General features: G+C 44.9%; 2 protein-coding genes across 3 annotated transcripts in view; one reads left to right on the forward strand and one right to left on the reverse strand.

Annotated features, from left to right (window-relative positions):
• Positions 1-7,861: 7,861 nt before the first annotated feature.
• LOC144098701 (mucolipin-3-like) lies at positions 7,862-10,804 on the reverse strand. The gene has a single exon (XM_077631518.1). The coding sequence runs from the start codon at positions 10,553-10,555 to the stop codon at positions 8,678-8,680; it is 1,878 nt and encodes a 625-aa protein (XP_077487644.1). The 5' UTR covers positions 10,556-10,804; the 3' UTR covers positions 7,862-8,677.
• Positions 10,805-10,858: 54 nt separating this feature from the next.
• The window catches only part of LOC144098700 (GRIP1-associated protein 1-like), a 28,889-nt gene continuing 24,733 nt past the window's right edge, over positions 10,859-15,014 (forward strand). For both annotated transcript variants that reach the window (XR_013307224.1, XM_077631517.1), the window contains exons 1-4: positions 10,859-10,981; positions 11,309-11,375; positions 11,989-12,050; positions 14,215-14,349. Coding sequence is in view for 1 of the 2 variants with exons in the window: in XM_077631517.1 (XP_077487643.1) it covers positions 10,940-10,981; positions 11,309-11,375; positions 11,989-12,050; positions 14,215-14,349 (306 nt within the window). In the remaining variant the exon portion in view is untranslated. The remainder of the gene's footprint in view (positions 10,982-11,308; positions 11,376-11,988; positions 12,051-14,214; positions 14,350-15,014) is intronic.

Here is a 15,014-nt window from a genome sequence, read left to right on the forward strand (position 1 = left end):
TGGAGAGATATGGGAGAGGCCTTTGTCATGCAGTGGGCGTAGTCAGGCTGGTGATGATGATGATGCCTCCTCAGTGACTCATTCACTGAATGCATATACAGTTCCCACGAGAAGCAAGCTGGGTAGCAGCAAAGCGCGTATCATATTTAAAGAAGTGAATGCATAAATTTACTATAATAAAAGAAAAGCTTGAAGCCGACCCCCCGCCCCCCCCCCCCCTTTTTTTTTCTGTTGTAGAGGATAGGTGGTTTTTGAGAGGGAAACAACTTATGCTTTTGTGTGGATGAAGTGAACATGCACAATGTTGTGAAATGGCGTTTACGAAAATACTATTTCTTAGTGCGACCACACGTAGACATTCAACTCATGCTGCTCTCATATCCTGTTTTTACCAGAGCAGCGGCCAACTGGTGTAATCAGCCAGACGATGCGGTAACCAATCGTATTGATTCGAAGGCCTTCGTTGAGGAAGCCTTGTAGTATGCCTGTCCACGTACCATCCACATACACGAATTTATAAGCAGTCACTGAACTTGCAGAATAAACACCTTGTACTGCTTGCTTGCTTGCTTAATATCCTCAAACGCTGTTCATTAAGTATACATCGATTGTGATGTGAATTCATTCGAACTTACTCTTGAAGGATATACTTAGTTTAATGCACGCAGCTCTGATTACCAACTGAGCCATCCGAATTTTGTAATTAAGTAAATTATGTTGGCTCTAGTGCGAGGTGCCCCCGGTAACCATAACTTTAGTGCATACTGAGCTCTCTAGCTATAGTAGCTATAGCTCTGTAGTTGGTTCATATATGAACCAACCAGCCCAAAGCAGAGTACTAGAGAAAAGCAGTTGTTTGTTTTTTGTAGCGATAGCTACATTATGATAGCATTTCGAGCCTTCAGCGTGGCGGCGCACCACCCTGTGGCTGCGCCGCCACGATGTCACGTGGTGCGGAGCAGCTGCCGGCGGCGGCGCCGTGGCTGATCACGTGGTTCGTCACGTGACCGAGTTCCACTCAGTCAGCTGTAGCTATCGCGTCACTCCAGGTTCAACCAGAGCTAATTAAACCACCGCGATTTTTTTTCAAGTGACTACCACTGTTATTTTAAGGGTGCAATAACAATTATCATCGCCGCCTTTCACATCAGTCGGTGTTTTTGGAACAGTAAAGCAACGGCAATTTAGCATCTGTAAAGCAAAATGATGCAATGCAGCTACTAAACTAAACCAATATTCTTCTGTACGTTCACTCAATTTGCGAGTTGAAAACGCGCTTAAGGGTGCGAACTTTCTTTACAAAGCTCATTTTCTTTTGACGTTTGGCGCGCTTTGTCGGAGTTAGGCTCAGCCGAATTATATACTTTTATGAATGATTCTTTTACAGCGATAGCTATGTGAGGAACTTTCTTTGGGACAAAGGCTCTCGGTGTTGTGCTATGTCCCTGGGCAATGAGTTCATTAGCAGTGAAAGTTGTATGTCGGGTAATTAGAAAATCAAGACGTCTACTGCATGTGCGATACGATATCATATAACACCCAGTTGGTTTCGTCCTCACGGAACGAATTTCAGTCCAGTTTAAAACAGGACGTAAGTATGTATTTTGGATTCTCTGTATCACGACCATAATCAACAGCCGCAAAACACTTACTGCAGACATATACGCAATTCTCTCGGAGTGCTCTTCTGATGCACGGCCCGCACATGAAGCTGAAGCAACATGCATATTCATCATGTGTACGCACATGTAGCAAGCTTTTCGTGCGCTATTCCCGTATTCTTGTACGTTTTGTAGAATGAAAGGGCGAGACCGAACGGAAACAAAGTGCGTTTCATATAATGCGCAAAGTGCGCGTCCAATGCACAAAATGAAAATGTGTGCAACATGGCATAGCAAAGATTATAAATGCCGGAACACCCCCTTTTACGGCCCCGACATCGTAAGAATGCTTGCTGTGCAGAAGATTACTAAGCCGACCGTCCCATAAACTGCGCACGCCCAGCAGCTCTATATCGTGCTGACACCTCTGCCGACGAAGCAGTGCTGATAAGCATTGGACGTCTAAGGCAGAGCAGGTCGACCACAGACTGAGGTAGTGAGCGCGAGTGCGTGATGAACGGAACGGAACCGGGGAGGAGTGAAGTCTGTTCGACTTCCATTACCGAAAGTACTGTTCAACAAACAGCATTCAGCAGCAAGAGCGCGCATGACAGTATTCGGGGCGTTGCAGTTTCATCTTTTAATAAGGCGATTTTAAGCACCCCTCCCCCCCCCCCCCCCTTCTCCCCTATAGGAATGAGGTACTGTCGAAACGAACCTCGTTATAACGAAGTTGAAGGAGCCCGACTATTACTTCGTTATAGCCGTTGCTTCGTTATAGCCCGTGTTGACAGCTTCCAAGGAGAATCGTCATTTCTTCGTTATATCCATTATTCCGTTATAACGAGTTTCGACGTAGACCAAAAGTACTTGTACATGAAACGTACAGGTGCGGCCAGAATATTACGGAGCATGCTTCGGGGTTGAAATTTTTCTCACGTGTTCTGTAGAGGAGATAAGAGTGTGTCTTCTGTTCATACGCGAACGAGCCAGTGCCGTGTGCTAAGCTGTGCAAGAAGTACCTCCTAATTTGCGTTAGGTAAGGTGTGGCGAGAATTTGAATCGCCGAAGCGTGCTCCGTAATATTACGGCCCGGACTGTACTTGCGTCCAGCATTCAACTTTTCTTTCCAAAAAAGAAAAAAAATGGCTGAAGGAGGGGGAAGGGAGCGCTAAAACTCGCAGGTGCTTGGTTTCGCCTTAATACGCGGCATTTGATGTGCTGCTGAGCAGCAATCACTTTTAATGGAGAGTGCACTCCGTTACGCAGGAACAGCACACTCTGAACACCAATACACCTATATGGGAGTAAAAAGGGAGTGTGGTAGAGGACAGCCTACTCCCTTTTACTCCTTTCTGTTTAGAGTGTAGCGACCACCGTTGGTGTTGGTGGCGTTGTTAGTGCAATGCATGCAATTCTTGCCTTGTAAAAGGGCGTCGTCAGAATTTACTCCGCCTACACCCTATGGTGTGAATGGACTTCCTATTTATTACTGGCCAACATGCCGTGTTCTATATATATATATATATATATATATATATATATATATATATATATATATATATATATATATATATATATATATATATATATATATATATATATATATATATATAGTTTGGTTTTGTGGAGTTTAACGTCCCAAAGCAACTCAGGCTATGAGGGACGCCGTAGTCAAAGGCTCCGGAAATTTCGACTACCTGGGGTTATTTAACGTGCACTGACATCGCACAGTACACGGGCCTCTACAATTTCGCCTCCATCGAAATTCGACCGCCGCAGCCGGGATCGAGCATTAAGTGCTCAACGATGACCATGGGCTCACCGGAACCTCTCAGGTTGCGCAGCAAACTTCGTCCCCATCCGTAAGACAGGCACAGTACATAAAAATATTTCAAATCTCCCAGTTACTACGAACGAGTTGCGGCACAACACCACGTGTCGTGAAAGAACGAGCATTAACATATGAATCCATAGTTTCGCTTTGCGCCAAAGGCAAGTGCTTGTAAATATTCAGCTCGATCTCGTCTTGTGATGCTCCGGGAATTTCGACCACCTGGGGTTCTTTAACGTGCACTGACATCGCACAGTACACGAGCCTCTAGAATTTCGCCTCCATCGAAATTCGACCGCCACGGCCGGGATCGAACCCGCGTATTTCGGGGCAGCATCAGCGCACGTCTGTATTATGCTGTACAAATCAGCTCGTGTATAAAACTTTATTAGACCGTTTTTTTTTATTTTCTGCCCTTACAGTCTCTATCCAGTGCTTGCTAGCACCTGACTGAAAGATTGTCCCGGGAACCATCGATCTGCTTTCAGCAGAGTTTTGCCCTGATATTGTTTCAAGCGTGTTCTTGATAGAATGCGGTGAATCTAAATAAACGCACTACGAATTACAATATGGTCAAAATGGCAAAACAGAAATAGCCGAGTCACTGTACCAGATGTATCGCTAATATATGCGTCTCCAGCCAATGCAGATATATACAAAGGCTGCAATGTTTAGACAGATGAAGCGCCCAGTACGCACGTACTGTGTCATATTTGTATTTTTATTAGAAGCGAAATTGGTACGTGGAAATGAAGGACAGAATCTCACCACCAAAGTGGGATTAGCCTTACCGTATATACTGCAATCAGCGCCGGCAGAATGGGCTGATGCGAAGCCCACTCCACATTGAAATACTGTGCAGTAAAACCACGTAAAACAATGTCCACCGAAAACCTCTGCGCCTTGCGAACAAGACAGGTAATTAAACCTGAGTGCGGTAGTGACAATTTTAAAGAAGACTACAGTTCTTTAAACCATGCACATCTCGTTGTGTGCCTATGCAATTGAAGACTGAATCTTGAGCCGATGGTCTGACAAGTGCACGTCATTTGATGGGATGCCTGATACTATATCAGAACAAAAAATGAAATTAAAGAACAAAGGAAGGAAAGATAACCACCCATGATGCAAGCTTGCATAATGGGTGGTCAGCTTGGATTCCCGATGATAGAGCTTGATGAGACTTTCATATTACGTGATGCCAGGAAATGCTACAGTTGCATGCAGTAAAAAGATACCAGCCTTTGTTTAAGGAATGGCGCAGAAGGACATTGCTCCGGTGAAAAGACGCACGCGACATACATATGAAGTGCTTTAGATATATGCAGCGTAAAGTGCCTTTGTATGCTTTGGGCATTTTGATCTGCCAATGCTTCCCTTCCGCGGCCCACAATAAGGGTCAGCTAATCGGTCAATCGATCGTAATCAGCGCCATAACAGCAGTGGTGGATTTCGGACTTGAGGCTGGAGTTACTGAATTAAATGTGCAGCCTATCTGTATGACATTCCGGAAAGATTCTCTCCCCTCCTCTTTTTATTGCACAAAAGAAGCTAATGTGACCGATTCAATGGGAGCACGAATTTGCTATTTGCTACTCGTAACCGATGACATCCATGAACTGCCTCAGCCTCCATATCTTTTCCTTTGACGCATGCTTATATAAGATGGGCGCTGTCGTCTGCAGGGTGTAAATTCTCGCATTGCACTACCGAAACATGAGTGTTTCGGACAATATGCAAAGCATGCAGCAAACAAACAATACCACTTTTATCAGGCGCTATGGATGTGCATGTACAAATGGCACTATGCTAAAACGATGTCTTATGTCTTATACGCGCATTGTAATGCATTGAATGCGCAGCCCCAGTGCAACAATACAAAAACAGTGATGGAAATAACCCATCGTTTTCTCACAGACAAAATGAACTAAAACGGCTCTCACAGTGGCATATCACTTCAACAATATATACGAGAGGTGATCACGTAAACGATATCAGGACTGTCGCACTTTGCGCACTTTTCAGGGCAATGAATACAACTCACATACAGTGGTGGCAGCTGATGACAAATGCCGAGCTGCGATATGAAGCTCGGAGCTTCATCTCTGCCCGCTTTCAAGGCCGCTTCATGTTTATGTAAGGCGTGTACCTGCTGTCATGATCTGCCAAATAAGTTTGACGTGCTATAATACTTGACGCTCATTTCTCAACCGACTAGGTAAACCCCCGTCGAAAACCGCACAGGCTGAGGCAGAGCCATGGGGTTAATTAATACAGTGGCCACAGCCACACGGGCCTTCGAAGCACTCGCGGCACTTCGTTCACTTTGTAAGGATTGCATATACGTACTTACATTTTCGTGGAAATGTGTGTTCATTTGCATTGAACGCGCAAGACCATTGAACTTGGCGCTCTTCGAACGAAAACGCCACCTCTCGCAGTTTTTAGGCAACCAGTAGAAGACGGACACGCACTTGCCGGACTTCGCAACGAGGTCGTTCAATAGCTCACGGTGTGTGTCGCCTTTTTCGTGTGTCGTTTTATTTGCGCAAAAGAACATTTCTAGTTCGAGATGAACTACCAACTCGCCCAACAGGAAGTTTTAATCAAAGTGAAAACCTGCAGAACTATAGACTTTTGCTCATTACTAAGGCCTCTCCCACTGCTCAACTGCTATTTCCATTCCAACATAACGGCTGCCGAGACAAAGGTTGCGGGATAGAATCTCGGCCGCATTTAGATGGAGGCGAAATGCAGTGTTCTGTGCGACGTCAGTGCACGCTGAAAAACCTCAGGTGGTTGAAATCAATCCAGAGACCTCCACTGCAACGCCTCTCATAGCCTACCACAGCGACCCCCCCAAAATGTACGGCTTTGGGATCAAACCCTGCGCACCATATTGTACTGTAGCACACTATATCAACAAGATTACAAAAACTGTGGCACAATACAGTAACCATAAAAACTTACTGATAAAAACTGCTGGATGTCTCAGCAGATCTATAACATTTTCTCTCCCATCATCTTAGAATATTATGTTCATCACCATGTGTACTGAATTGCATGCCCGATCACCCGTTCCCCATGAAATAACATATTTCACGGTAAAAGCATTCAGCTGCAATAATGAGAATCCTACAGAACAGCTATGTTTTTAACTACCAAATTTGACATCAATCGCAATGTGCTTTAAGAATCTACTTGCTTTCCAATTCACATTTTAGCATTATTAAAATTACTAATCCTGCATGAGTTCATATCACTGACACGGCCCTGCCCGAGTTTTCAACAGCTCGACCCTTCCATGAATATTTGAAAACTGCCTCTGCATCCATCAAATTTTTCTGCTTCCTCAGCAGTTCTGCTTTTCCATACCGAACTCTGTCACATCAGAAATGTCAGAGCAGGAGTTTAGCTAAGGATTGCTACACATATTGTGCAATTTTGCAGCTCGCAATTTTTTTTGATGAAAGGAAATATATACAGCACGTTTATAACCAAGGTCTGATGATTTACCCGACTTCACATGCAAAAAAGTTGGCAGAAAGCATGCTCACACCACGTTTTAAATCCTGTGCTCTGTGAAGGACAGAATTTTACTGTACATTATCCATCATGTGAAAGAGCTTCCTCAAAGAGTACTTGGCAGAATTATATCAGTCTTTGGTGATACTGAAATTCTAGGGGTCTGCGATTGTCCAGCCTCACACAATCAATTTCTTATTGTGAACCGACCAGTTTATCAGGCGAATATCCATTTCAATGCTTATCAGAAGAGCAGCATATCTGGAGTAGTATCAAGACTGCCCATGGTGATGTTTCATGCAGCAGTATAGCAAGCAGTTCTTTGCTGCCAACTCTCCAAGGCACAAATTAATTACGCCTTGTGCGGTTTACGGCCTGCTAAACATTTCTTGCAACATGTGCACGGTACAATACACCAAACAACCATTAAAGCATTTAGTGATGGCCTAATTGTTTTCCTTCCAACAATGTCCCCATAAAACAAGTAGCAAAATTTCAGTTTCATATCAGTCTCACTTTTCATATCTGTAGCTGTAATAGCGTTTTTAATGACTTGATGTGACAAACTGAAATTTACACCCCATCATGCATAGTCCACTAACACTCCTGGACAGCTGTGTTTTGGATGTTTCCAGGCAATAGTGCATTCTGCAAAGCATGTTTGCGTACTATCCTTTAATTTAAATCTGCATGCTTAGTAGAAACTGTGCGTGTGCCCCTGCAAGGTTGATACGTGAAGTAAACAAGGTCCAAAGTTAACGAAAACCCTAAAAACGATGCCAGGCTCTCAGCAACACTCAGCCAAAGCTATGCAACCTCATTTGAGACAGGAATAAGCCTGCCGAAATTAACAGCCACTGGCACCTTTTGTAGACGGTGCAATGCACACAACAGGATAAGGTTATTTCGCAATGTGCCTTTACTATTGTAATTCTTATCAGAAAACAATACATTGTAATCCACAATTGGGCACAACAAGAAATATGCTGAGTGAACATTGGTGAAGCTGCTTCCAGAAACTACGGAAAACTTGCATGGCTGCCGGAAGACAATGAACTTGTGAGCTAGACAACAATGCAGAAAGTGCAGGTCTCCTGTCGTTGCCAAGGGAGTATGTACAGGGTCGTCCACTCTTAGTGCGAACATGCGAGAGCAGAGCTGTGCTGTTTAAAGAGCAACTGCGTCCGACACGGTCGCGCATCGAAGCGAAGTGGCACATGCCTTGAACCAAGATGTCCAGGTCTATCTTCGCCTGCGCCACTTTGCCGCAATGAGTGGTTGTGTCGCACGCAGTGGTCCTCTAAAGCGTGCAGCCATGCGCTCGCATGTTTTCACTAAATACAGTTCCACAATGATTTGTTTTCAAGCACGAACAAAGCTTTGTCTGTCTAGAAGAATGAGCAATGATACAAATACATGCTGATACTCCATTAGATGAAGTGCCTGGAGCAACACTTACTTTATTTAGAATGACCCTTACTAGCATCTATGACAGCTGCAAAATGTACTACAGTTGCCCTGCAGAGCTAAAACACTATTCACTGCTACTGCGACATTTGCATTCAGGCCATTTTTTAATGACATTTGCAGAGATTCATTTAACTCCAGTAGGGGATGGTAACAGTCTTGGTGGACTACGAGCAGATGAATCCCTTATCTGCTATCCTTATAATAAAAGCAACACATCTGCCGACCTAAAATCAGCTTCTTAGAAGCCTCATATGGCGGTATAGCCTCTCCTTCGAAAGCACGAGAAGCAGTCAGCAACAATACTTCTCTTGCTTCTTTTGGGAGACTGGTCATCCTCAAGGTATGCCGTGCTAGTAGCCGTGTCGTTGCACTCCGCGATAAACTTCTGCAGCTCTCCAGGCTGCACACCATGTTCGTGGATTTCACGGATGGTCTCGTACGAGTCCATAATGACTGACAAGAACAAGCTCAGAACACAATAGATAAAAAGGATCAGGAAGAGGTACAAGTAAAATCTGCAAAACCACCATATGATGCCATCGCGCTCCGACAGAATGGCAAAGGTGGCAAACATGTCGTCCCCGTTCATGAGTGCAAACAGGCACTCAGAAGTCATGCTGAGTGACCGGAACTTGATGTGGTGTGGTCCTAGAACAACCCACCCGCAGAAACAGAAGCCACAGTACAGAAGAAGCGCGCAAAGGAGAAAGCGGAGAATGTTCGGGAATGCCCGGCGCATTGTCAGAATGAGGATGTTGTACTTCTTGAAGAATCCCAGATAGCGCAGGACTCCAGCCCATACAAGCAGGTTTCCGGTTCCAAGCAGAGCTGAACACAAGTTGTACTGCTGGCCGTCAAGGACACGCTGCTCCAGTTGTATCTTAAAGCAGGAACCCAGGATGATGAGAACGTCATTGATGGCAATCATGACATACCAGAAGTCTACAAACTCCATTTCATCAGATAATGTGAGCTTCTTCTTGTAGTACCTTGCAAAGAATTTCACCGTTCGTCTTCGCAACGCTTGGGCGCGGATCAGAGACCTGACGCAGAGCAGGAGTGAGGCACCACAAATGAGAATCACAATTATATTGACAGCCTGAAGGCACGCATAGGCGATCTTGTTCGAGTCTGTGTAAAGCACGTTGGTAGTGCAGACCAATTTCTTTGAGTGCACCTCAAGTGTAATCAAGAGCTGACCATCGTGAGCTTCGTTGTCATAATGAATAGTGATGTTGTACCTGTAACAGTCTGGCAAGTCAAACTTACTGAGGCTCTTGAGGTACACCGTCTTTAACGTGAACTCCAGATCAACGCTTATGAGGCGCTCGAAGATGATGGTAAAATTGTGCTTTCGGAGATAACCCTCGGAGCTAAAGTTACGCCAGTCGGGATTTCCCGCTGCGGGTCCTTCGATAGGCAAGCAGCGTCGCACCGGGTAGTTGTCAAAAATCAGGGTGTCGTTGAAGGGCCACACGTAGCCTTTACGGTAGTAGGTCTTGCAGAGAACAAGCGGGATCAAGGCACCCGTCGGGGAGTCGTAGCCGAACGAGCCGATGGCCGACGTCGTGACATTCGAGTATTGCCCAACAACATAGTCGACGTGCTTGTAGAACTCGGACTTTGTGTACACGGCGTAGGGCCCAGCGGCGGGCGGATAGTTGGCGATTTCGCGCACACTGTCCCAATCGTGGAGAAAGATGTGATGCAAGGCGACAATCGTGTCCCTGTGTTGCTGCTGGTACGAGTAGCTGTTTGTGCCGAAAAGCACCAGCTGCACAGTGACTAGAGCTATCTTGACAACCTGCATGACTAACTTCCATGGAATGCGCTTCTTGGCCTGGTACTTCTCGATAGGGTTCATGAAAAAGAAGCGCAACCTTCTCCGCATTCGATCGCGCACGTCCGGATGAAGCTCCGCAGCCTGACCGTCGTTCTCTTCACAGGAACTGGCGTCGCCTGCAGTGGTAGCATCCTCAGCTGAATCATATGCCGCGGACTCTGCGTTGCTGGAAACTAACCGCTGGATGGTCGGATTTCGTGGAGTACGCACGTACACGTCGCAGTCATGCGGAAAATGCGGGCCGCAGACCGCGGACGGATCTTCGGTCTCTTGTCTGTGCATGTTTCCAAGAATCCCAGCGGTCACATGAGAAGCCACATTACCGCGTGCTCCGTGGCATTACGGCAACCCACAGTCACTCCTGTCTACCGATGTGCACTATAAAGTGAAAAAGAGACGGATCGAACAAGTGAGGGGTGACAGCTGCTCATCACACCACTCTTTCGACCCCCTACAAAGACCGACCTTGCATTCGCTGCTGTCTGCTGGCTCTCAGCGCGCCTTGTCGCTTTGTGTTTCTTTAGGTTGTCACGTGGAACTATACGTCACGGGCTATGTTTGTTTTGGTTTATTTGCGAGGTTTGGGATTCTACTTCCGGTCATGTGTCAGGTGTCTCCCCAAGCGGGCGCACCGGCAGGTGTCGCCATCTGCACAACGATGGGAACATGGCGGCTACGCTCTCCGACGACGAGTTCCAGCGTATGCAAGTAATGATGCTTTATTTTTCTCATTGCGCATTCAATGCATTGTTTAATATTACTGATTTGCGTAGCTTATATCGAACGCAGTCAACAGCTGTGCTTTAAATTGTTGGTGTGGACTGCTGCATACCGACAGCATTTTGTTCGCGCAGTGTTGCATTTGTTTCGCAAATACTCCTATGCTCCTACTTACCACCGCTCTTCTTGTCATTGCACAGCTTTGGGAGTTTTCAAAAAGCGTGAAGCACTCTTACCTGTCGAGCATTATTGCGCAGCTTGCTGTCATGCTTCGTTTTACTGATGCGTTCGCCCTATAAACTTGCCTGCAACCAGACGCAGTTGCTGGATCTGCGGAGTAGGAACTACAACCTGGATGAGCATTGCAAGCGCCAAAGTCAAGGCAAGTGTTTCGCCTTCGTTTGCTAGCTTCAGAACACATCGCAGAAACAAATTCAGCGCCACTCATTTTGCATTTGCTTCACTAGTGTGGAGGGCGGCCGAGCGTTGTCCTTGAAGGCTAGTAAACACCTCCATCGTGCGTAGTTTCGTCACATCTCGCTGTCGTGATGCAATGCGCGCATTTCTTGATGCTGATCGGCAAGGTACTGTGTCCGGATATTAAATGGTGGTGTCATTAGCCGTCAGCAGCGCACGAAAGACCTGACGTGCTTATGCGCCTGCTACAGCGACTTGCAGAAATCACAAGCTGCATCTGTTCCGAACTGCTTTGCTCGTTTTTTCATTATTTCATCTGGGTGTCTAAGCCGTTGAGTGTCTTGCTAAATGACAGCTACGTAATGCCGTCGAGCAGAGTTTATACCGATTCCAAGAAGTTGCTTTCGCGTTGATAGCATACCCGCAATGATTCAGGCTCGGTTGTCTGCTGCTGCCTGTCATCAGCAGAGGTGCAGTGACAGTCGGCGAAAGTGTGTAAAAATCTCTATGCACCACTTTCATGTGTCGGAAATTGCTGTATTTTGAGCAGGAATTCTTTCTTTCCTATTTTAATCTAGAGCTTGTAATACTGCGGCAGAGCTTGGATGATTACAGGAAGGAGTTGTCGAAGGCCAATTCAGTAAGTAAATGACAACTAACTACGATTATTTATTTCAGCCAAAGTGATACTGTATTGTGAAGTCCATATTGATGCCTATATAAATCCATGACGGTAAATTTGTGATCTGTCAGTTATGTATTCATTTGTAACATCTCGGAAGGGATGAGGCAGTCAAGGCCACAAAATAGGCCAGAGCACCAGTAGAGGACAGCATGATAACATTAATGATGGTATCTATGAAGTAATTTCATACTACTAAAAAGTAAAAACAAAAATTTGTCTTTCAGTTCCTTCATTAGATGGCCTGCCCCACTTCAATGCATCCTTAGACAACTGTTGCAACATAGCTTGGGCGAGTAATATTGGAGATATTTTATGTCTTCAGGTAGATCATGCCATGCACTCGCTACCGACATGGCACTTTGTGATCAAAATCAGCTTTTAACGGGGTACTAAAGGGAAATGCTATGTACTGCAAAAGTGAAAGGTTGGTGTCCCAAGATTGCAATTATGTGATTTTTACAAACAGATCTAGGACAACCCACAAAAGATTGCATTGAGTAAAGAGTGTAGTGATGCCCCTTGGGAATTTCGGTAACTGCATCTAGTTGTGAATTATTCACCAGCCGTGGTTGGTCCGTGGCTGGTGATTGGTCCAATGCTATGTCCTGCAAAAGTGAAAGGTTGGTGTCCCAAGATTGCAATTATGTGATTTTTGCAAACAGATCTAGGACAACCCACAAAAGATTGCATTGAGTAAAGAGTGTAGTGATGCCCCTTGGGAATTTCGGTAACTGCATCTAGTTGCGAGTTATTCACCAGCCGTGGTTGGTTCATTGCTTCCATGTGCAACCCATTGAAATAGGAAAGCGGTGCAGTGAGTACTACTGGGAAATGAGAAGGCAGGGTATTGCTTGCTTTGCTTGTTGTCCAGTCAGATTGTGTGCAGCCATCACATGCATCAACTTCGGAAGTGCAAGCCAAGCACAAGCTCGCAAGACTGTTTGTGCTCTTTCAAACAGAGGCCAACAATATCTTGGGAAGATGGCTTAAAGGAGTATAGACACCAAATTTTGGTTGCATGTTCTTGTTCGTCATTATGTGTGTGGTATTAGCGTACATGGATCATCATGTGGTATTTGCGTATGACCGCTAAATAGCTCGTAGTTGAATTTTTATTTCATGCTGTCTTGGTTTCAGTTTCAACAGCCCTGTGGTGTTAAAGTTTAGTATAAGTCACTTGGTGAATGAAGAAACTGCAATGTAATCACTGCTTCATTTGTTGTCGTTCTGGCTCTTGAGACAGGCTGGTTTTAGCATTTCACTGAATTAAAACGATAAAGGAGCAATTGCATGGCAGTTTTTTCATGCCTCATGTACCTATACTAAACTTCGATGTCACAATCATTGTTCAACTGTTGAAACGGAAACAGCATGGAAAAAAAATTCAATTATAAATAATTTCATGATCGTAGGTGAATGCCATGTGGTGATCCGTATATACTAATGCCGAGCGTGTCATTATGAAACACTAAACACGGAACCAAAAATTTGATGTGTCTACTCCTTAAATAGCATGAAGGGCGGCGAACTAGGCTCCATAGTAAACATTATGGTGATGGCCTCTGTTTATAAATAGGGTAACAAAAAGCCTTGTAGTGGGTGGGCCAGCTGGTTTGTTTCGTTCCTTTTCTCTGATTTGCCAAAGGCCTCGACAGTTGCACATTGTAAAAATGACGTAACACTGCCTGCATTTCATGCGGGTGAAAAGGAGGAAAGAGATCAGGAAATTTATTTGTGCTTTTCCCATCAATGCAGTCACTTTCTTACACAGAAAGTATATTATTGAAGGGCCGCCTATGAGCCTAATGCAGCATCTTGTTTTTGTTGATATTTCCCTTCAGTGCCTTGAGTGCAGTGTGCACTCCTAGGCATGCTCTCATGTCTCGTATCTGTGAATTAGGTTTTTTGTGGCGCTTTGGATGTTGCATAATAGTGGCAGCTTTTGTTCCAGAGTCATAATGGTGATGTCAATAATATTCCTTGTACTCGTACCAAACCAACCTAGCAAATCTGAAGCAGTGTGTGGTTAAAAATATCACGGAATAAGTCTGTAAACTCAATTTGTTGTTCGATTATTGATCATGTTGGCTGGCATAACAGAATTCACTTTTGCGTGTAGGCCCTTAGCCGGAGCAAGAAAGCCAAGGAGGTTGAGAAGCTGATTGTGGACAATGAAGTGCTGCAACGCAAATTGCAGAGCCAAGAGGATGAGTTCAGGCTGCAGAACCAGACACTCATGCAAGAGCTCTCTTCCGTAAGTCTGGGAATTCCATTTCATTTCATTTTATTACCTTAAAGGCCCCAAAAGAGGGGTGTTACATAAGGGGTGGCAACAATTAAAAGCACAGATTCACAATAACAGGAAAGTTTTTACATTTTCAGCGAAAATACTTGGGCAAGTGATAATGGCAACGTTGTTTGGAAGGCCGTTACAGTCTGCGGCTGCACGAGGAAACTTGCTTCCGTTTTTTTCGTTGCAACGCTTATAATATTGTCGGAGATCAAGGATGGAAACAGTGTGCGGCCTAAAGGGAGAGGTCCTTCAAGTACACCTGAAGTATATTAATAGAATATTTTGGCTTAGCATTATTTATTGTGCCACCACTACCCTGTTAAGGTAACAGAGTAGATTTTTTTCTTTTTTTGTTCAGAAAAGGGGCAACACAGTGTCTTGGGGCAGAGGGAAAACGCAAAAGTAAAATTTGCCTAACTGGGCTCTCAGCACCACACGAACACAACAGCAAGGAGCACTTCCATACCCATACAAAAAAACATTCTGACTACCATGATGTGAATGATTGCGACAAACAACTTTCACAGTTCAGAGATAAAAAGCGCATTGTAATGGCACACACAGATAAGACCCATTTAGATAGCCAGTAATAAACCTAGAAAGCAAAATGGAGGACTGACCTGTGG

Source organism: Amblyomma americanum, chromosome 7 (genome assembly GCF_052857255.1).
Source record: "Amblyomma americanum isolate KBUSLIRL-KWMA chromosome 7, ASM5285725v1, whole genome shotgun sequence".
NCBI classification, from domain to species: Eukaryota; Metazoa; Arthropoda; class Arachnida; order Ixodida; family Ixodidae; genus Amblyomma; species Amblyomma americanum.

Coding starts and splice junctions, on each gene's coding strand:
- LOC144098701 (XM_077631518.1), bottom strand. CDS start 10,555: ATGCACAGACAAGAGACCGAAGATCCGTCCGCGGTCTGCGGCCCGCAT.